The sequence below is a fragment of the Sorex fumeus genome, unplaced genomic scaffold (assembly GCF_029834395.1).
Source record: "Sorex fumeus unplaced genomic scaffold, SorFum_2.1 ptg000002l, whole genome shotgun sequence".
NCBI classification, from domain to species: Eukaryota; Metazoa; Chordata; class Mammalia; order Eulipotyphla; family Soricidae; genus Sorex; species Sorex fumeus.
In genome coordinates, this window is record NW_026606059.1 from 38,328,518 (window position 1) to 38,352,813 (window position 24,296).

The 24,296-nt window shown below is 40.4% G+C and overlaps 1 protein-coding gene across 1 annotated transcript in view; it reads left to right on the top strand.

The window, feature by feature from the left end:
- Positions 1-24,296, top strand: part of CA8 (carbonic anhydrase 8) — a 121,168-nt gene that overhangs the window by 83,774 nt on the left and 13,098 nt on the right. The window contains exon 8 of the mRNA XM_056109951.1: positions 16,003-16,171. Coding sequence (XP_055965926.1) covers positions 16,003-16,137 — 135 coding nt within the window. The 3' untranslated portion in view covers positions 16,138-16,171. The remainder of the gene's footprint in view (positions 1-16,002; positions 16,172-24,296) is intronic.

Sequence of the window (24,296 nt, forward strand, 5' to 3'; positions counted from 1 at the left end):
CTTTGTTACAGTGCATATTATTTCAGAGATAGTAGAGCAACACCAGAAAAGGCCCATAAAAGGCACTATAAAGGAGAGGAACCATACAGAGAGGATGTGATTCTAGAGTCTCTAAGAAAAATAATAAAACACTATATTATTGCCCTTAAAGTGAAAGAGGGACAAAGGGCAGGAGGGGATTGACATATGAAATAAGAAAAGGAATTAGGTGGAATCTCTGTATAGTTCTGTTGAGAAATGTAAAATTTTCATCAAAGAACAGTGTTTTTTCCTCCATTAGAGTGTGCTTCAGGGTACTATTATGAAAATAATTGGTATGTTGAAATACATCATCTGCCACAAGGCTATCTGCACTAGCAACAGTAAAAGAAATCAGTGCTTTCCCATGGAATGTAATGTTCTGATTCAAGGAGGAGTACCATATTTTACTGCATAATAATTACAGAATTTATGACTTTTTTTTTGCCAGAAAAGCAAGTTGTGACCATCATGTGATGCTTTTAAAAATTTTACTAGTATTACTTAAAAACGTGGTGCATCTATTATGTGGTGAAATACAGTAGTATTCTGTTAAAGTGTAGTGATGATAATGATACCTATCCAGTGTGGGACATTTATATCTTCCGAATACTGTGAATTCTGTGATCTGGAAGTAGAAGTGTCTACTTAGTTGAATTTTTCATATTATTCCTGGTTAGCATACCATATGCTCAGGGGAAAATAAGGATTCAATGGATTTGAATGAGTGTAATTTTCTTTTATATTTTATGATCTGTAACCATTAAGTTACTTTAAGATATACAGTGATCTGTGTATTAGAAAACCAGAGTGAAAGTCTTTTTTTTCAACTGGATTGTTATTTTTAGAAATGAGATAACAAGAGCAGAATAAAAATACAAAATTTTATCAAATCTGACAACCGAAATTGTAAAACACATTCTGATTTCAGAAAGGCATTAAAATGTGAACACCACTCAGAACTGATAAAATATGGTATTTTGATATAATGGCATATTTCAAATATGTCACCACATAGCAAAACATCTAGAAGAGACATGGATTGGTCATTAAGTTTCACTTTCCTTGCTTATTTTTATCATTTTTTGTAGCTTTTCCTCACTTAACTACTACTATTTCTTAACTTATTTACTATTCAAAAATTTATATCTATGTGTATATATAGAATTGTTTTCTTTTCTTTCAGTGTTGAATAGTACCAGTGAAACAAAAGGATATTGAATATTTGCCGCTTATCATTATCTGCATATATATGTGAGGTTTTTAGGGGTTTGAGAAGTATGTTTTATTTTGCTTCTTCTTTTCTTCATTCTCCCCTACTCCATATTTCTTGCAGCTTGAAAAGTTGTGATAGCTTGAGTTAGGACTTGGTATCACTTGGATTGTGCCTTTGGTAACAGCCCTGGCTCTGGATAGAAGGAAAAGTGTGATTATACCCAGGTCTCAGAAGCAGGCCTTTCTTGTCCTGTACAGCTCCAAATGAGACTGGAGAGGCTTTAGCTCCAAAGACCTAGTAGGACTTACACACAGCATGGTAATATTTAGAACTTGTTTCAGGTGTCCTGAAACATTTGTTGTATGTTTTATTCTATTTCTGATTTTCTTAAATTTGAATATGGAACAGAATCTCCTGAAGGAGAACCACTGCGCCTTACTTCAGCATTACTGATTAGGTAGTTCTGGTGTAGGCATTTATCACAAGAAGCACTGTCCTACCTAATGAACTGCATATATCTTCACGTATAACTTGGATTTAACTCTAATTCCAGAGTGCTGAGTCTCTGTTATATATGTTGTTCAATGGAAATATGAGGTGAGCCATATATGTGAAACTTAATTTTGTAGTAGATACAATACAAATCAAATAAACATGTGCAATTAATTTAATGAATATGTATCTACTTGTGTTTATAGATTTCTATTTATAGGTAGATACTCTTGACCTATCTATATATGAGGTGCCATATCTGATTGTGCTCAGGGTACCATATGGTTTTGGGGATCAAATATGAGGCTCTCTCATGTAAAGCATGACATTTTAACACAGTCTATTCAAAAAATAAATTTTTATGTAATTTATAAAAGAACCATTAATAAGATTACATTTTAAATTCCACACTATGTCCTACTTTCTGCATTCTCAGAACATCTCAGTCTTGACCCAACACATCTCTATTTCTCAATGACCATCTGGGACTGGTGGCTATCATATTGATTAGTGAAGCTGTAGAACTTTCTCTTCTAGGTGGTGCTCTGGGGACCATTTGGTGCCAGGGATTAAACCACAGTCTCCTGAAGACAAAACATGTATTCCAGTCTGTAGAGCTATTTCTCTTACCTCCAGTACCGTTAGTTAAAGAGACTTTGTTCTATTTCATTCCTTTGTTCTAGATTAACTGTCCATACATTTGAGTGTTTACCACTGGGCTCTCAATGAGAACGCCAAATTTTAAGCATTCCTTTTTTTCTTTTGACATGGTTATGCACAAAATGTAAATCAAATATGCCTTTTAGACATGGTACTTGGGAACTATTAAAATTAGTGTCAACCCTCAAGGCTTGAAAATGTCTCTTTAAACGTACTCATAAGGAAAGAAGTCTTAAAGCTTAACTCCGAGTGAATAATTGGTTCATGACTCAGTGAAGGCTGAAGTAACCGTTAAAGAGCAACTGGACTACAACCCTGTTGAGAGAGAGAACAGTGGCTAGCCAGTGCTCTTACCTTCAGAAGATCACGGGTTCTCTCTGAACTGTTACATCTCTGTCTTGTCTCTCTCCCTCTCTCTCTTTCCCTGTCTCTCTCCCTTTCTTTCTTTCTTTCTTTCTTTCTTTCTTTCTTTCTTTCTTTCTTTCTTTCTTTCTTTCTTTCTTTCCCTCCCTTCCCCCTTCCTGTCTTACTATGTTTCTCTCCCTTTTAAATTGTCTAAAAACAAATACCATGTTTAAGAAAAGTAGCCTTAAAACATGACAAAATCATGTGTATCAAGAAGGGTGATAATAACAGTTTCTGTGCTGCCTTGACATTTGAATTTTTTGAAAACCTTTATCCTGAAATATTATTCTGCTCATTTCTCACTCTTATTTCAGTGTGAGATAGCACAGTATGCACTTGAAACCGTTTGAAGTGACTAAAGGGTTTTGAGAGGTGGTTACTTCAGAAAAAAAATGGCATTTCGGAAAGACGTGTTTTTCCCTCAATCTCTGTTGATGTTTGAAGTTTTCAAAGTGTTGCTGTGATCAGAGAAAAACATTTCTTGTGAAATAGTTCTCTCTAAGAAGGCAGTGACTTGAGGCTGACTGACCGTTGATTTCCATCGTCTCTTCTAGAGGAAACTTTTTTCACAGAATGTGCTTCAGGCTGAGGCCCGGGGCTGGCAAGATTTATCTTCAGTCCAGATTACATAAATAAAAAATTAACCTCACTTGGAAAGAAGCTTCAAAGTTAATCAAAACGGAGTGTTTCTTAAAATATATTTGGCCAGTAAAAATTCATCCAAATTGCTCCTCAGTCACCTTTTCCTGCTTTATAGATTCAGGTTGCAGTTACTACTTCGGATGGCACTCAAAGTGAATGCTAAGAGAGGGCTTTCTATTTACTCTCCATCAGTTGGTTTATAATATCAGCCAAAACTTTTGCATATAGAAATTTGAGAAATACCCCAAAATGCTGAAGGTTTGACCTAAAAAAACAGCTGCCTTTGTTTACCACTCGTAACTAAGCTGAGTTATTTTCATGAATTATTCGAAATTTTATTTGTTTACACTATTCTTGCAGATAATATTATCATCTCAGTAGTATACAGGTGGAAATTGAATTTATTGTGGTTGGTGCTTTGGTCATTTGGGTGTTGGGTAACAGAGCCAGGATGAGACTTGCCCTTTCCATGCAAAGCTCTCTGCCTTTCCCTTCATTGTCCTCTTTTTGAACAAGTTTAAGGTCAGTCCTCTGACGAGAATGCTTTCCACTTCACCCATAGGAAAACTAAGTAAAAATTGCAGCACTGTTTACAATAGCTAGAATCTGGAAAAAACCTGAGTGCCTGAGAACAGATGACTGGTTAAAGAAACTTTGGTACATCTACACAATGGAGTACTATGTAGCTGTTAGAAAAGATGAAGTTATGAAATTTACATACAAGTGGTACTACATGGAAAGTATCATGCTTAAGCGAAATGAGTCAGAAAGAAAGGACAAACATAGAAAGATTGCATTCATCTGGGAAACATAAAGTAACAAAATAGGAGACTAACACCCAAGAATAGCCGAAATAAGTACCAGGAATTTTACTCCATGGCTTGGAGGCCAGCTGCACACACTAGGGGAAAAGGGAGCTCAGATAGAGAAGGGAGCACCAAATAAACGGTATAGGGAGGATCCTCCCAGGAATGGAAATGCATATTGAAAGTAAACTATAGACCGAACATGATTGCTGCTCAATGCCTCTTTTGCAAACCAGAGCACCCAAAAGGAGAGAGAGAGAACTAAGGGGAATGCCCTGCCACAGAGGTAGGGTGGGATGGGAGGGTGGGGTTGGGAAGGATACTGGGATCAGTGGTGGTGGAGAATGGGCACTGGTGGAATGATGGGTAATTGATCATTGTATAACTGAAACCCAAGCACTAAAATATGTAAGTCTACAACTATACCTGATAGCATTTCACTAATAAAAATTTTTAAAAATAATAAAAAAAATAAGATAAATTTATTCCATAGGTTCTGACAGGGAACTCTCATGTAGCCTTGCCTCTGAGAATTTGCCAATTGCAGCACACAATAGGTGCCACATATTCTAATTCCTTTAGGAACACCTAAGACAGAAGATGTTCTCATAAAAAGCTATTAAGTAAATTAAACAGTTAATTGCTTATCTAATGGGCGCTTCTATATCCAGAGAGCATGTAGGGAATATAAAATGGACAATTCCAATAGAATCTGTCTTATCCAAATAAAACTGGATTGGGGAATTCACTTAATCACTTAACTTCCCGTTAGTCGGCGGTTTGCTCGAGCGGGCACCAGTAACGTCTCCATTTGTCCCTGTCACGTGCTAGTGTAGCCCAATGGCATCTGTTCTCTCCAGGAACGTGAAGGGCCTCAAACCGATCGTTCATGACCTTGACGAAGAAGTCTGACCATCTGGAAGGTGGGCGGCCACGCGGTCTTTTGACATCCCGTGGAATCCAGTCCGTAACAGCTCTAGTCCAGCGGTCATCTTTAAATCTCATTACATGACCAGCCCATCTGATTTTCGACACTTTGGCAAATGAGACAGCGTCCCTGATTCTTGATCGTCGACGGATGTCAGAGCTCCGGATTCTTTCTCTCATTTGAGTGAAAAGTGATATTCCAAGCATAGCTCTTTCTATTCTTCTTTGGGAGACCTGAATAGCGTTCTCATCTTGTTTGCATAGGGCCCAGGTCTCTGAGGCATATGTTAATGCAGGAAGAACAGTGGAATCAAAGAGATGTGCCCGGAGCCGGAGGTTCTTCGTCCTCTTAGCTATTTCTTCGACGTTCTTGAAGGCGTTCCAAGCCGCTCTCTTCCTCCTGCACAGCTCGGGTGCCAGGTCATTTGTCATGTTGACCTCTCGACCTAGGTAGACATAGCTGTTGCATTCGGAGATGGTCGTTCCATTGAGAGCGAATGGGGCGTCAGGAACAAGGCTGTTTCTCATAAACATTGTCTTCGTAAGATTCAGCTGTAGCCCTACCTTTCCACACTCACGGTCAAAGTCGGCCAGCATTTGTGCCGCTTGGCTGATGTTTGGTGTTATTAAAACAATGTCATCAGCAAAGTGGAGGTGGTGTAGTTGCCGACCATCTATCTTCACTCCCATTCCTTCCCATTCCAGTCATCGCATGATGTTCTCGAGGGTGGCACTGAAGAGTTTCGGTGAAATGGTATCACCCTGCTGCACCCCTCTCTTGACATCAACGATCACTTCTTTGTAGAATGGTGAGATCCTGGTAGTGAATCCGCAATACAGTTCACGGAGGATCCTGATGTATTGGGCTTGAATGCCCTGATTGGCTAGGGCTTCAATGACCGCTTCCATCTCAACAGAATCAAAGGCCTTCTTTAAATCAATGAACGTTAAACAGAGCGGCATCTTGAACTCCCGAGAAACCTCAATGAGCTTGGTTATTGTGTGGATATGGTCGATGGTGCTGAATCCTTTGCGGAACCCTGCTTGCTCGCATGGTTGTCCTTCATCTAGTGTTCTGCCAATCCTATTTAGGATGACTCGAGTGAACAACTTGTAGATAACAGACAATAGGCAGATCGGGCAATAGTTGCCAATGTCATGGATGTCTCCCTTCTTGAACAGTAGTACGGTCCTGCTGGTTTTCCATTGGGACGGAACCTTGCATTCAGACAGGTAGCGAGTGAAGAGCCGAGCCAGTGTACTGATGAGTACTGACGACAGGTTCTTCAGGTGTTCAGGTCTGACCTTGTCTGGGCCGGGTGCTGTTTGTTTCTTTACCGACGAAATGGCGTGTCGGATTTCGGAAGGGAGAACGTTGGGAACGACATATCCATCCTGTGGAATTTGATATGTCGGCAAGTGGACATGGCTATCGAAGAGATTTGAGTAGAAGTCATGGATAATCTTCTCCATTGCCATTCTGGATGATGTAATGGATCCATCAGGACGTCGGAGGGCAGTCATCTTGGTCTTATAGTTGGCGAAGGACAGGCGGGCGTTACGAATACTTTTCCCGGCTTCTGCCTCATCTACCAGTACTTCTGTTCTTCTCTCTTTGAGGTCTTCCTTGATCGCATCTCTGCACTGCTTTGTGAGCTCGGACGTTAGCTTGCGGTTGCCTGAGGCATGCGCCAAACCACGCTGGCGAATTAGCTCAAGAGTTTTCAAAGATAGGCGATTTTTTGTGGCTATCTCTCTCTTGGCTTTCCTCGCACATTCATGGAGGTGCTGAACCAGTCGATCGTATTCCTCGTCAATGGGGATTGGGGAATTAGGGAAAATAAAATCTTCAAAGATTTCTTTATTTGTGATGCGGGGGTTCTCCCAAGCAATACTTAGGGAATCCTGGGACTGCTCTCAAGTAAGAGTCAACCAGCTGGGATAGATGATTCACTGCTAGAGACCAAGAATGCAGCGTTGCTTGGCCCTGTGGTGCCAGGGACTTCAAGGGTCACCTTTATGTCCACATCTGATGATGCTGGCGGTGTCTGGATCTACACTGGTTGGTGCTTAGGGGACTCTGTTGCGGTGGGTATTCAAGGGGGTCCTGAACATGCAAAGCATGTGCCCCTTACATCTGTGCTGTATCTACAACCTGAAAAATTAGAGTTCGAATCCCATTTTAATATATCAAGGCAGTTAATTTTTTTCCATCTCATTGTTTCCTAATCTAATATGCGTATGAAGAGATTGAGTAAAACCTTGAAAATTTAACTCCAAAATAGGTGACCTTTTCCTAGCAAAATTTATACATAAAATTTGTATATCAGTCTGAAGTTTTATGCCCCTATCTATGTGCCCTTAAGTCTCTAGAGGTTTCTAGACTTTTATTAGAAGACTTGAATTAGTTTATCTTTGTCACCTCATTTCGCTTTATGAATAATAATAATTCAGTGCCATGCTATATAAAGAATCTTGGTAGACATAATCCTCTGATTCCCAGATGGTGAGCTTTTGGTGGACTGATCTAATTCACATCACATTTGCTTAACATCCTGGGATGTATGCAGGATGTATGCAGGATATAGATCTTACTGAGTTGATAAGAATTTTTGAAGCTGAGGTTGTGGAGCCGGAAAAAAATGCCTGTGGATTGGAATTGTGAGACCTGGCTCATTTGAATACTTTCTCACATCCTGTATCTTTAGTTTTTTCTTTTGTGTAAGGAATCAAGACTGTATCAAACAATCTATTAATTTGCCTCAGGCTCTTCCATCTATCATGTGTTAGTCGTGCTATGTTTTGGCTTCATCCCATCATGGCCATCTCCTTGTTGATGCTGTAATATAAATACTGTGATATAAATTTTTTCTACTTTATGTGAAAATTATGTGTATATATTCTACTTTATTTATTTTTTAAATTTTTATTAGAGGAACACCATGAGGTACAGTTGTAGACTTACACATTTTTGTGTTTGGGTTTCAGTTATACAATGATTGAGTACCCATCCCTCCACCAATGCCCTTTCTCCACCACCAATAATCCCAGTATCCCTCCCACCACCATCCCAACTCCCCAACTTCAACAAACCCAAGTATACACTCCCAGTATTGACAACAAAGATGTGGTAGGAAGTAAATACTTTTTGGCTTTATTTATAGGTTTCTATTTGTAGAATAACTGTCACTGTCACTGTCACTGTCCTCCAGTTGTTCACGATTTGCTCGAGTGGGCCCAGTAACATCTCCATTGGAGACTTTGTTGTTACTGTGTTTGGCATATCGAATACATCACGGGTAGCTTGACAGGCTTATTTTTACACACAAGAATTGTGGGGGTCTCCCTCTTGAGTCAAGAGAATTACCTAATCTTTTAGGTAGCATCCTTCATTTCTTTTCTGGGCACTACTTGAGAAATTGTGACCTTTAAAAATCACCTCCCGACTGCTATAGAGAGATTTTCCTTACTCCTTGGCCGCAAACTTATATAGACTCTCCTTCAGGGGGGTGCAATTGCTACGATGGATGAACATGCATTAACAAATCATAATCACCCCAAATTCTTCGCTTACATGCTAGCTTCCTCTTTGTGCATTTGGGAAGATGTACATTGGCATGTATCCATCATTATGATATCATACGAAGTATTTTCAACTAAAAATTCTCGATGCTCTTTTGATTAATCAGTACCATCACCAACCCTGCCTTGAACCTGACAATCACTAATCTTTTAACTGTCTCCACAGTATTTCCTTTTCCAGAATGCTCTATAGCCAGAGTCATATAGCATATAATCTTTGGCAGATTGTCTTTTTTCACTTAATAATATGCATTTAAGTTTTTTTGACATGAAGAAACATGTCTGGATTAGTCATTCCTCTTTAGTGCAAAACTCACTATCATGATGCACCACAGCTCATTTATTCATTCACCTACTGAAGGACATAGGAGCTCTCAAATATGGGATATTTTGATTAAAGTAGCTCTAAACATTCATGTACATTCTTTGTATATACATTGGTTTATTAACCCCTTTGGGTATCTAACCAGAAGAAGGTTTGTTAGATCCTGTTATATAAACATGTTTAATTTTAGACCAGGAGATACAGGGCTTGGGGTATTTGCCTTGCATGTATCTGAGCCTGGTTTGGTCCCCAGCATCATATGATCCCTGAGCATTGCTTAGTGTGGCCTGGAGCCCCCTGAGTTCAGCCAGAGTAGCCCTGGTGGTTCCTAGCACCCTGAGGCCCAAGCAGCATTGCCTCCTCCAGTCCTCACCATGACCCACCAGTCTGGTTGGCTGGTTATAGTGGGAATGGCTGGAAACCTTCTGAGCATCCTTGGGTATCTACACCCATGGAAAGACTGTTCAGTTTTTGCAAGAAACCAGTGCATTGCCATGCAAAGTTGTAGTAACATTCTGCATTCTCATTTTGCAAAGAGTTTCTGTTGCTCTCTATCATTGGCAGGACATGGTGTTCTCAGCTTTATTCTAATAGGTGCATAGTATGAGTCGATTGTTTTAATTTTCATTTCATGTGTAGAGTATCTTTTATATGCTAATGTATTGACTGGATATACTCTTTGATTTTAAAAGTCTGTTTAGGAACGGGAGACTAACACCCAAGAATAGTAGAGATAAGTACCACGAGGATTACTCCACAGCTAAGGAGCCGTCCTCACATGCTGGGGGGAAAGGCAGCTCAAATAGAGAAGGGATCACCAAGTAGAGGGTGCTAGGAGAGCCCACTTGAGATGGGAGATGCAAGCTGAAAGTAGACTATAGACCAAACATGATGGCCACTTAATACCTCTAATGCAAACCACAACACCCAAAAGAAGAAAGAGAGCAAAAGGGAATGCCCTGCCACAGAGGCGGTGTGGGGTGGAGGGGATAGGATAGGGGTGGTGGGAGGGCTACTGGGATCATTGGTGGTGAAGAATGGGCACTGGTGGAGGGATGGGCGCTTGATCATTGTATGACTGAAATGCAAGCATGAAAGTTTGTGCTTTCACGGTGCCTCATGGTGATTCACTAATAAAAAATTAAAAAAAAATCAGCCTTCCTCACACTTTTTCTTCACGACTTCCCAGCAGGGAGTTTCTCTCACCATTGCTCACTTTATCAGACTGTTCTTTCTCGTTTCCTCCAGCCTCTCATCTGTCAACTACACCAGCTTAACTGGTGCTTTCAACTTCTCAACACTTCAGTCTTTCCGTTCTCTCTCTCTTTTTCTTCTCTCTCTCTCTCTCTCTCACTCTCTCTCAAGTGGTGCTGGTTTCTGTGCATATAGTGGGGTTTGCACAGGGGTTTCCAGGTTAAATGTTTGAGGATCAACTGTGGTTACAAACTCATAAGACTTTGAAATGTCTTGCAGCTAGAGAATGAATGCATTTATTGACTCTGTCACTCAGACTGGGAGGAACACTTTTGTCGAATGGTGCATATATAAAACAAAATTAACATGATATTTTCTCTAGAGAGAAATGTATAAATATATGTCTCTTGGAGAGCCTGGCAAGTCACCGAGAGTATCCTGCCTGCACGGGCCGAGACTGGCAAGTTCCCCGTAGTGTATTCGATATGCCAAAAACAGTAATGACAACAGGTCTTATTCCCTTGACTCTGAAGAGCCTCCAATTGTTGAGAAAAGACAAATAAAAAGAGGCTGCTAAAATTTCAGGGCTGGGAGGAATAGAGACGTTACTGGTGCCCCCTTGAGTAAATCAACGAACAATGGGATGACAGTGACAGTGATACAGTGATTTATTTTTAATATATACATTTTGAAATTAACAAACAGAAATCTCATTAGTTGAAGTCTAGAGGCTTTCGAGATCTCTCTCTCTCACACACATGCAAATATATGGCATGCTACAGAACCAACTGTAAGAGACACATCTTGCATGCTAACAAGAAGTGATGTTGGGGGATCTAATCACTTAATCACTTAACTTCCCGTTAGTCGTCGATTTGCTCGAGTGGGCGCCAGTAACGTGTCCATTTGTCCCTGTCGCGTGCTAGTGTAGCCCAATGGCATCTGTTCGCTCCGGGAACATGAAGGGCCTCAAACCGATCGTTCATGATCTTGACGAAGAAGTCTGACCATCTGGTAGGTGGGCGGCCACGCGGTCTTTTGACATCCCGTGGAATCCAATCAGTAACAGCTCTAGTCCAACGGTCATCTTTAAATCTCATTACATGACCAGCCCATCTGATTTTCGACACCTTGGCAAATGAGACAGCGTCCCTGATCCTTGATCGTCGACGGATGTCAGAACTCCGGATTCGTTCTCTCATTTGAGTGAAAAGTGATATTCCAAGCATAGCTCTTTCTATTCTTCTTTGGGAGACCTGAATGGCGTTCTCATCTTGTTTGCGTAGGGCCCCGGTCTCTGAGGCATATGTTAATGCAGGAAGAACAGTGGAATCAAAGAGATGTGCCCGGAGCCGGAGGTTCTTCGTCCTCTTAGCTATTTCTTCGACGTTCTTGAAGGCGTTCCAAGCCGCTCTCTTCCTCCTGCGCAGCTCGGGTGCCAGGTCATTTGTCATGTTGACCTCTCGACCTAGGTAGACATAGCTGTTGCATTCGGAGATGGTCATTCCATTGAGAGCGAATGGGGCGTCAGGAACAAGGCTGTTTCTCATAAACATTGTCTTCGTAAGATTCAGCTGTAGTCCTACCTTTCCACACTCACGGTCAAAGTCGGCCAGCATTTGTGCCGCTTGGCTGATGTTTGGTGTTATTAAAACAATGTCATCAGCAAAGCGGAGGTGGTGTAATTGCCGACCATCTATCTTCACTCCCATTCCTTCCCATTCCAGTCGTCGCATGATGTTCTCGAGGGTGGCACTGAAGAGTTTCGGTGAAATGGTATCACCCTGCCGCACCCCTCTCTTGACATCAACGATCACTTCTTTGTAGAATGGTGATATCCTGGTAGTGAATCCGCAATAGAGCTCACGGAGGATCCTGATGTATTGGGCTTGAATGCCCTGATTGACTAGGGCTTCAATGACCGCTTCCGTCTCAACAGAATCAAAGGCCTTCTTTAAATCAATGAACGTTAAGCAGAGCGGCATCTTGAACTCCCGAGAAACCTCAATGAGCTTGGTTATCGTGTGGATATGGTCGATGGTGCTGAATCCTTTGCGGAACCCTGCTTGCTCGCATGGTTGTCCTTCATCTAATGTTCTGCCAATCCTATTCAGGATGACTCGAGTGAACAACTTGTAGATGACAGACAATAGGCAGATCGGGCGATAGTTGCCAATGTCATGGATGTCTCCCTTCTTGAACAGTAGTACGGTCCTGCTGGTTTTCCATTGGGACGGAACCTTGCATTCAGACAGGTAGCGAGTGAAGAGCCGAGCCAGTGTATTGATGAGTACTGACGGCAGGTTCTTCAGGTGTTCAGGTCTGACCTTGTCTGGGCCGGGTGCTGTTTGTTTCTTTACCAACGAAATGGCGTGTCGGATTTCGGAGGGGAGAACGTTGGGAACAATATACCCATCCTGTGGAATTTGGTATGTTGGCAAGTGGACATGGCTATCGAAGAGATTTGAGTAGAAGTCATGGATAATCTTCTCCATTGCCGTTCTGGAGGATGTGATGGATCCATCAGGACGTCGGAGGGCAGTCATCTTGCTCTTATAGTTGGCGAAGGACAGGCGGGCCTTACGAATACTTTTCCCGGCTTCTGCCGCATCTACCAGTACTTCTGCTCTTCTCTCTTTGAGGTCTTCCTTGATCGCATCTCTGCACTGCTTTGCAAGCTTGGACGTTAGCTTGCGGTTGCCTGAGGCATGCGCCAAACCATGCTGGCGAATTAGCTCAAGAGTTTTCGAAGATAGGAGATTTTTTTGTGGCTATCTCTCTCTTGGCGTTCCTCGCACATTCGTGGAGGTGCTGAACCAGTCGATCGTATTCCTCGTCAATGTTGTCAACAATGGCATCTTCCCATGTTGCCGCAATAGTACCAAAGAGTTCCCAGTTGGTGGTCATTCTGGGAGTTCTCTTTTTGAACTTTGCAGCCCTTTCTCCCCGCTCTGTGAAGTAGAATTTTGCACGAAGGAGACGGTGGTCCGATCCCGTTTGAAATTTTGGGACAACAGCGACATCAGTCAGGCAAAACCGTCGATTGAATATGATGTGGTCTATTTCGTTGTGGAATCGTCCACCGGGAGACTCCCATGTCCATCGTTTAGATTCTGCCTTCTGGAACTGTGAGTTACCATGGATGGTCTTGGTCGACATGATGAACTCTGACAGTCTCTCACCCTGTTCGTTCCATTCTAGGCCATGGGTCCCGATGTGAAGTTCTTCAGCTGATCTTCTCGGTCCTATCTTGGCATTAAAATCACCCACAATGATCTTGTAGAAGGTGTGGTCTTCTTTATAGAACTTCTCTAGCTCCATGTAGAACTTCTCGATTTCTCTTTCATCATAATGAGATGTTGGTGCGTAGACAACGAAGATAGAAACTGCAGGCAGTGAGCCACATCTATTCAAATGTAAACGTCCGATTCGGGTTGTTAGGCATTCGAATGAATCAATGCTCTTGGCCAAGTTTGTGTTGACAAGGACACCGACGCCTCCAACACCTCTTTTATCGCATGTTCCGAGGAACAATTCTTCTCCAGTGTCGAAAACGGCATGGTGAGATTCGTGCCTTCTTGTCTCGGTCAGACCAATGATGTCGTACTTGATCATTCGCGCTTGTACCATCAGGTCCTCGATGGATGCATCTGATGCTAGCGTACGTGCATTGAAAGTACAGACGATCATTTTTGTCTTCCTTCGTTGTGGCAGCCTAGGTCGGCCTTGAGATTTTGTCGGCCTCTCCTTTCTCATCCTTCTCAGTGCTGCCATGTCGGTGAAGCCTTCAGGGTCAGGTGAATGAGACCAGTTGTAGTTACTGGGGGATCTAAAGGGGATGAGAAAAAGCTCTTCCTTTTCCAGCCAATGTAAATGTAAATGAAATGAAAATATGTAAATGAGGATCAACTATCCTGCCATTCCCTAACTTCCTCCAATCTTTATGACAGCTCCTTTATGACAATTTTATAAAAGAACATTTCTCTCCTTTGTTCTGGGAAATGCACGCTTTGTTTTGGGAAGTACTTCTTGGTTTGCTACAAGACTACAGCTTCCAGATTATATTTTTTCCTGTTTCCAGAATAAAGCCATTTGGTAAGAAAAAAGAAAGAAAGAAAGAAAGAAAGAAAGAAAGAAAGAAAGAAAGAAAGACTATCACCTGATTGTTGCCTCATTTGAACAAAATAGCCACCAGCAAGCCCTGTAGATAAATCAGTCAATAAACGGAATGAACAGAGGCTCACTGCTTAAATACTTGTGAGAAGGTTCTGAGTGTCCAGCTGCAGGGTTTTGGGGAGTCCAACTTGGGGAGTCTTCAGCACAACTGATTATCCGAACTGATGAGGTGGATTGATTCATCACCCATAATGAAGCCACAGGACATGGAGATGCCATGGAGAAAGGCAGATAGACTTGAAAATCAGTATTGCTAAGTGAGGGAATTGCTTTTAAGAATTTTGGGAAAACTTTGGATTTATAATCTCCGGGCTGGAGCGATAGCACAGTAGGTAGGGTGTTTGCCTTGCATGTGGCCTACCCAGCCAACTCGAGTTAGATTCCTCCGCCCCTCTTGGAGAAACCAGCAATCTACCGATAGTATCTTGCCCGCATGGAAAAGCCTGGCAAGCTCCCCGTGACGTCTTCAATATGCCAAACACAGTAACAACAAGTCTCACAATGTTGCTGGGCCTGTTCGAGCAAATTGATGAACAACGGGAGGACAGTGCTACAGTGCTGTAATCTCCAAAGTACTAGACTCGTGATAGAGTCCTTTGATGAAGGTTACTTAATTTATTGAATCCAGCATCTAATTAATGTTAGCTCACAGTAACATCAGAATATATTAAGTAAGGATAGACTTGAAAGCACTGTAGCACTTCCTCCCATTATTCATCGAGTTGCTCAAGCGGGCACCAGTAACGTCTTTATTGTGAGACTTGTTAGTGTTTTCGGCATATCAAATACACCACTGGGAGCTTGCCAGGCTCTGCTGTGGGGGCGGGATACTCTCAGTAGCTTGCTGTGCTCTCTATGAGGGGCGGAGGAATCAAACCCGGGTCGGCCAAGTGCAAGGCAAAAAATGCTCTACCCACTGGGCTATCCCTCTGTCCCTACCATGTGTGTATCTGCTGTTAATTGGTTTCGCTGGTGGTTTTGGCCATGACACATCTCTATATCACAGTGTCCTTATGACACTGATTTTCAGAGACACCAGCAAGCCTAGGGAGAAAAGTCAGTAATGGAAAAACTTGGGGGTGTTCTTGGTTATAGAAGTGTCATACCCAGCAGTGGTGGGTTGGAGGGGCAGGGTCATCTCAGAGTTGTGGCCCGATAGTACAAGTCTGACCATGGCTACACCTGTAAGCATTTTAAAATTCTTGTTTCTTCACTCTTATTTGCTTAAAGATAAGCATGCTTAAGGAAAAATAAAAAGCTTAAAGAAAGCTTTGTGAGAGAGTTATACATTATGTTTGCTTTCACAAATCTGGCAGGTTTCTATGGCTGTTGGGATTGTTTAGAGAATGAATTATCTTTTGTTTTCTTCATTTGTCTTGTAAAAATAAAGGTAGGGTCTTAAGACCTGAAAAAGATTCAGTCTCATTTTCTTTTAAAGTTTAATTTTAATGTTCTATGAAAAATGTTGTAATTTATGCATATTTAAAGTCATTTGTGAAACTCTAATCTTGCAATGTCTGGAAAATGATTAATCTATTTTTTTCTACTTTTCTTTTTAGATTGAAGAATTTCGAAGACTGAGGACACATGTTAAGGGGGCAGAACTTGTGGAAGGCTGTGATGGGATTTTGGGAGACAATTTTAGACCCACTCAACCACTCAGTGACAGAGTCATTAGAGCTGCATTTCAGTAGCCAGACAACAGGAACAAGTTTTGTCTTCCTCTGGGTATGTGCAGGTTAATAAGAAGAATGAAGCACACAGTTACAGAAACTTATGGCAAAATTACCTTTATGTAATCTTTAACATTTAGCAATGTGAGTGTAATACATGTTCATAATATTTTGTTCACACTGTCAAGCATTATTACAAATTAATTTTTTTAACTTCAGGTGATATTGAAAAAAATAATTGCCTCTTTATTTTCCCATCAGAGATGTCTTTAATTCCTAGCTTTTGTTCTAATATTAGCTTTCTTTTTTTTTTTTGCCCCTTTGTTTCTTGTGCTATACCTGGCTGTGCTCAGGGATCACTCCTGACTTGCTTGGGGGATCATATTGGGTACAGGGAATCAAATCCGGGTCAGTTGCATGCAAGGCAAAAGCCCTACCTCCTCTAGCCCACCGAATGTTAGCTTTTGTAAGGAGAGTTTCTTAAGGCAGAGGAATAGTAACATGATTTGCCTCTTTAGTAATTTTCTGTTTACTCCTTGGGATTTCATTGATCACCTCCAGATGATGGAGAAGCATAAAGGGAATAGGTGTATCTGAGAGATGATCTTTGTTGTCTAAAGTAGATTTGCTCATCTTGTATATTGATGTAACAAATGTAGGTGAAATAAGATATGGCAGGTATTAAAATATTTGTCCTGTTACAGAAGTCCTGTGACTTGTTCAACCAGTAGTCTCCTTTGATCATCTGAATATGCTATGTGACTTTATTGATTAAAACAGGGTTGGAGCAATAGCGGGTAAGGTGGCATGCGGCCAACCTGGGTTTGATCTCTGGCATCCCATATGGTCCCCTATGTACCGCCAGGAGTAGTTGATGAGTCCAGAGCCAGCAGTAACCCCTGAGTATTAGTGGGTGTGACCCCCAAAGCAAAATAAATTAATAAATAAAACATAGTCTATATATTTTAATCAATTGAATTCAATATGTGTACTTCTTACCCTTGTAAGGAACTACCAAATAAACATTATAGACATGGAAAAGTTAAGCTATAAATAAATTACTATATACTGTCAATACATGAGTCTATCCATACTGCTGGCAAACTACTGCTTCCTGTGAGAAGAAAACATCTGTTGCTAAAGTTTCCTAGGTGAGCAGGACAGAGTTTGACTGTTCAATAAACTATTGGGAGCTTGTACTACCATACTGTGTGAGTGGCATAATGGATTGGAACTGAGATGAAAAGAAATCTCTGGATTCAAGAAACTCACACAGTCTCATGAGTTAGACCAGTGTTTTCCAATCTGTTACTTGAGCGACACTGGACTGATCCAGAGGAGGCAGGTATAGGCTCAGGTGTTATTGAGGGCTGCTTTCTGTGTGTTTACTTAAATATAGATATTATTATAGATATTTTATCTATTATAGACGTAGATATTTTCAAGTGTCACTGTGTAATTTTTCTTTAAAGAGGGCAGCGATCCAGTAGGTTTGGGAATCTTTGAGTTGCATGATTGATGTAGGAGTTTTAAAAACTGATAATTCTGCAATTTTGTTTTTCAGTCTATTGTTTTCTCTGTCTTTGTGACTACCTTGTATCCCAGTACTCGAGATTGTCATTTTCTCCTTCTGTGAATGTTGTTTGTTCACATACTGTTTCCTGCTCTTCCTTTCACCAGTTGAACTCCTATTTTTACTACAGCTAGTTTAAATACTATGGAGCCATAGCGTAGCGGGTAGGGCATTTGCCTTGCATGCAGCCAATCTGGGTTCGATTTCTCTGCCCCTCTTGGAGAGCCCGGCAAGTTACTGAGAGTATTCCGCCCTCATGGCAAAGCCTGGCAAGCTACCCGTGACATATTCAACATGCCAAAAACAGTAACAACAAGTCTCACAATGGAGACGTTACTGGTGCCCGCTCGAGCAAATAAACAACGGGAGGACAGTGCTACAGTGCTACAGTGCTCAGTATGAATTTTCTGCTTCTGTCCTTCACTGTAATTGTTATTGTTTTCTTGATGAACTTTTCACCAGGAATGGTGTAAGTCACTAGGCAAACAATGGAAGGTCTCTGCTTTTAGAGTAGGTTTTATGTGGTTGCAATAGTGTTACTATTTCTGATTTTGCTTTACAAAGTTTGTATCTTCATCTCCACCAAATGCCCAACACCCTCTGCTACTATCCTATGTCTCTCTTCCACCTTTCCTCCACTGCATAGTGATCTCAATTTTGCAATCAAGGACTAAGGATTTATCATCATTTGATACTGTCTTCTCCCTTGTTTTGTTTTCTGTATACTATAAATGATTTGTTCTTTTCCCTCTGACTTATTTCTGGTTCATACTAGTCAAAGAAAACTGGAAGAATTTATTATTTTCATAACTGCATAATATTCTTTTGATTATATTTACATTGTTTTGTTTTATTTATTTATTATTTTATTGATTCACTGTGAGGTACAGTAACAAAACTTTCATGTTTGAGCTTCGATCATACAGTATCAAACACCCATCCCTTCACCAGTGCACGTTTTCCACCACCAAAATCCTCAGTATCCCCTCCATTCTACACCTCCCCCCACCTGTGTGGTAGACATTTTGTACAATACTCTATTTCTCTGTTTTAGTTACCTTAGGTATTTCAACACCAGTCCCACCACGACTCATACCTGCCGAAAAGGCAATGCTAGACAATGTATTTTGTATTATATTAGATACAATATAATGTCATGCGGCCAGGAGAGTGGCCATGCACTCTAGGAATTCTAAAATTTTAATAATTAGGATCTGAAGAGATCGTCACAGCAAGTTGCTCAGGTCCAAGATTCGTTTGTGTCTCTGGATCATGGCTGTCTCAGAGCTTAAGTAGACATCTCAAACTCCTGTTGGGGCAGAGGGAAGGAGAAGGACCTACTCCTCCCCTGTTCTGTGAGGCTTGGCATCTGCTGCCACCACCTCACATACCTGGAACTTGTTGCTGACTTCTAGAAAATGGCGGCCACCAGGGCTCCTAGAGGGGAGGTGGAAGGACGACACCTGCCCTGTTCTCGAGTAGCCCAGTGGAAATGGCCTTTTGCAAAGTCCAGGGCCATCTCTGCAGCAAGTTGCTTGGGTCTGAGATTCGTTTGTGTGTCCTTGTTTTGTTTTAAATACTATCTGTTGTTGAATATTTGGGTTGTTTAATTGTAATTCTTATTTCACATTCTTTCTTCCACTTAACTCCTTGTGTGTGTGTGTGTATATATATATGTATATATACATATATATATCTTTTTCATAAACCTTAAGGTTATTAAGGGCTGAAATATGTTTATTTTATTTCAGTTATGAAAATTATGAAACATAATACTTTGTGACTTGAAGATCTTTAGGCAAATTATAAGTTTTCAGATTACAGATTTGCATATTAGCTAGCTACAGTGCAATTATTATTTCCTGTTTTTAAAACTGGGAGAAAATGAGACCCTAGCAAGGTCACCTTCATAGGAATGAAAAGAAACTTTCAGTAAATTTATGAATGGAGACAATTCAATAATGTTGAATATGATAACTATAGTAGATCAACTAAAGAACTAATATAACATTAAGTCAGAAGTCATTATTGAGTCTCTGCTATGTGATTGATTCTGGGTTTAGAGAAGTTAGCAGAACGTTTGTTAGAAAATCTTTTCCCTTGCAAAACAGAGTCTTAAATGGAGAGTCTGTAGTAGAAAAACAAAAATATGCAGTTATAAATTTTGATAAATCCCATGAATAAGATGAACAAAGAAATGTAATGGAGAAGATTTCAGCTTGAAAGAATACGTTTTACAAAGGCCCTGAGCATCTGTTTCCTACTGAGAAGGTAAGAATCTGATGAGTTCAGGTACCTGAGAGAAGGCCCCATGAGGCTTGAGCTATCAAAGGGAAGTTTAGGTAGGGCACATCTCTTACCTTGTCAGCCATGTTAATGCATTTGTTATTATCAATGCACTTTGAATTTGTTGTATGTTTCCCATGAGCCTGGAGATCAAAGTGAAGAATGAATGGATTGGGTTATAGTGGCCAGGCAGGAGCGGAAAGATATTTTGGAAGTGTGTTGAGTAGCCAAAGTGAGAGATACAGATCCTCAGGCTCTAGGTTAGGGCCAGTGGAGATCTAAGTTAATGCATGTGAAATGGACATTGAAGAGTCATTCAGTGAATAACTGGATAAACGTGGAATGAGATGAAACTAAAAGATAGCATGTGAGATTAGGGATTTCAAATATTGTGTAGGTAAGAGGACTATTGAGTGACAGCAAGAAACCTGGAGGAGGCTCTGGCAAATTGGAGCATGTTTCATGAAAACTGCCTGTCAGTCAAAACAGATCCATCATAAAAGTAGATGGAGTTTCAAGTGAAGATCAGAAAAGAGTTCTGAATAAATGCTGGAATATTTGGCATAGAAGAGCTGTCTAATACCATGATTAAAAAAGATATTCATAATCTATTGTGTACTGTAAAATCTTATCACGCCGAAGGTTGTATGTTCACGGGCTCACTGGACGGCACTGTTTCAACGCCTGCATTCGGTGCTCTTGAGCCACTGTGTGTGGCCTGGATCGAAATGGCTGTTGGCCAAGGGCAGACGGAAGAAAAAACGGGGGCCAGGCCGGTCTATATTAATAGTAGTTTATTCCAATCCTCTTCATTCCTGTCTTTCTCTGCCTCCTTCTCTCCTGGGCCCCAGTCTTGGAAGCTCTCTCCTTCTGGCTCTGACTCTGGATCTCTGGAGCCCGAGCTCTCTCACTTCTGACCCCTTTTCCGATCTTACGTTTTTAGTTTATATAGCAGTCACATAAGGCGGTGACATAAAGGTGGGTTGAATACTGACGAATCAACAAAGAGAGGTAAGACCACTCCTCCAGGAGATTAACTCAAGGATAAAATCTCATCTACAGAGATTACTTCAGATTACTAGGAGATCCACCCAAGGGTGGGATCCCAACAAGGGTGTGTTCTTCCTTCAGTTAGTAATCTACTTAAATAGTTGTAATAAATTTACTTCTAATATTTCTAGCAATGTCATTCTGTATGAGCACAGTAAGAGATATAAATTTAGTTTGGTTCTTCCTGAGAACATCTCACTATACATTTCGCAGTCCTCAGGCCAGGTTAATCTTCCTAGCTCCAGCAGGGTTCTAGTCTCGTCGTTACTTACTTTTGGATCATGACAGCATTTGTCCATGATCATGCCCTCAACTTATAGTTGAATATCGTGGCTCTTTGGCCTGGCCCATTTCGATGCCAGGGTAGCTCACTGCTTGCCCTGGGTCCATTCAGTCCCTCGTCGGGACCCTGCTTTTGGGGTGCTAGGAACTAAGGGCAACTGAGTCAAGAAATCAGATGCCCAGGAGTAAATATTATTCGGAGTCAATCAACTCCCAAGTTACAAAGCATAATATTAACTGTCTTCCTGTGTCCACACAGAAAGGCCATTGCTTATAATACAAGTTGAGTGTTCTTAGATGGGTGTGACCTGACAAACCTAAGCTACCTGAGAAAGGACAAAAGAGTGTTATCCTACAGTGTACAATGTTCTAATGACATGTAGGATGTCTCTTATGAAGTCTTCCTGAAACCTTATGTGTGAAGTGTTACAGAGCAGTTACCTGAGAAGAGAGAAGGTAGACCATGCAAACTAATATAGGCACTGAGGCACTGAACCACAGAACTGGAAACTGAACCCAGCTCTGAGTGGCAGAAACCCTTTTCAAAAACAGTATATGGCTCACACTGGCAAATAGAGTGGCCTGAAGATGAGAGATGCTTGTTGCAGGAGGCTAAAGCTGAATGCAAAGGGAGTTGCCAAAATATCTGTGATGGAGATTCTTGATAAGTGAGCCTGGAAGGGAAGAATGGCTACAACAGACAGGGAAATGTTTGAGGCAGACCATTTTTGTTGTTGTTGTTTGTTTGTTTTGTTTTTGTTTTTGGTAAACAGAAGAAGTTCTCTGTATGCAGGAAAATGAGTCAGTAGATAGCAGAGGTTATAGCAGTGAGATTGTTGAAAATTAAAGGGCATGTGAAGTCCTGCAGATGTGGGATTGACTTTCTTTAAGAGAATTGACACATTGTGCTGGGAAGGAAAAAAGAGGTTTATGGACTTAATGTTAATGTGACTTGCAAATTATGGAAGAATGGGATAGTAACTATGAGGGGTGAGAGCAGCAGGGAAGATGGAAGAATGGAACAGAATGAAGGATGACAAGTGAGCTTACAGGCGTTGTCCATCTTGGGGTGAACGTGAATTTATGAATTTTTCCAGTTTAGATTAGCGGGTAGGGAGGGCATTTGCCTTGCATGCAGCCAACATGGCCGACCCAAGTTCGATTCTTCCACCCCTCTAGGAGAGCCCTGCAAGCTACCAAGAGTATCTCACCCGCACAGCAAAGCCTGGCAAGCTACCCGTGACATATTCGATATGCCAAACACAGTAACAACAAGTCTCACAATGGAGATGTTACTGGGCCCACTTGAGCAAATCAATGAACAACAGGACTGTGATTGTGAGGTTCTAGTATTTCAATACCTGTACTTGTATTTCAATACCTGTAAAGGGCAGTTTTTGTGAAGTAAGATAATTGCTTTGACTTTTTGATAGAGATCTCTGGGTAGACTAATGTTGCCTCTCTAAATGTCTAAATAGTCATCTATCACTGTTATTTTCTTCTCTGACACATCCTGACCAAGCTGAAAAGTTGTTTATGGTTAAGATATTCATATTTATTCGATGATAGGATCACATGTAAGTTTCCAAAGACTTTAATTTATTTAGGCATCCTTAAAAGTAGTGTGGATTTGTGTCCTTATCTTGTGAGATTATTAAAAGGAGGTCATTTCCCTCCAAATTCCTAAGAATGGTGCACACATTCTTTCAATTCCACCCCTCTGACTTTATTCTTTTATGAATACATTTTGATCCTTTTATCTTGAAATATGTAATACAAATCTAGTCATAGTTCTACATAAAATTATATTGGGAAATCAGACTTATGGATGTGAGCTTTTTATTTGATATTTAATAATGCCCTAAGGCAGGTAATTCAAATTTTTATTAAAGTGAAATGATTTGACAGTCAGACTTTGAATTTAATGCATGAATGTTTCATTTAAGCTCTTGGAACTGAAAAGGGGAAATTTTTTTCTGGTCGTTCTTTAAAATTGTTTAAAATAATTCAGATTCATTTTAGCTATGTTTTACTAAAATAACTTTAATTTTGGACTTAAAATGACATTTATTTTTCATGACATGTCTAGACATCTGGAGGGCTTTGATAACTAAGACTTATTGCACCAATGAATAATCTGTGACTTTTAATATTACCATTTGAGAAGTACTTGGTGGTTTGGTACTTGTTTTAAAAATTAGCATATTACTCAGCCAGGTGTTGAAAAATCTTTAGTTCAGCAGTGCTAGTTCAGACTTCAGCACCAATTGACATCAACTAATCCCTTAATAAATTTCCTTTATCAAGTAAGAGAAACAAGTCTTAATAAGAAGAAACAGAAACTAAGTCTAAACTTTCGGTTCAGTTTATCTATTGCCCTTGGTATAATTTTACTGGTGCTTTTCTTCTAAGAAATGATTTTTTGTCTATTTGTTTCATTAAGTTTTGACTCATTCATAAAGGCTATTCTCACTGTTCATATATCTATTTCCCCAGTGAATCAAAATCATTGAATTGTGTACATGCTAACAGTAGCTATAATTTATTGCAATTATTTTTTGATAAAATCCAGTCATAAATAGTTTTACTTTTTAAAATTTTTAAGAAGTATCGGTATGTATCAAATAAATTAGAAAAAGGGGGAAAATGGGGTTATTTTGCAAGCATCTCTAAATAATCCTTTTGTTAAACCTGCCATTATTTTTATTTCTGGGTCTTTGATGTCATTTTTGACTTAAAAATTCTTCCCCATATATACTTTGCAATTACTATGTCTTCTTAACTTTGCAACTTCTTCATATTGCAATTAATAATGTCTTCTTAACTTCAGTAAAGTAATAGCCAGCTCCAATTTCTTATCAGCCTTCTTTTATGAACTAAAAAGAGTTATAGGTTAGAAAAGAATAAGGTATTAAAGAAAAGGAGAGTGCTGTATGTGAAAAAGGAAAATGCCAAGTCTGAATGACCAAGTAGGTAAAAGCTATTATCC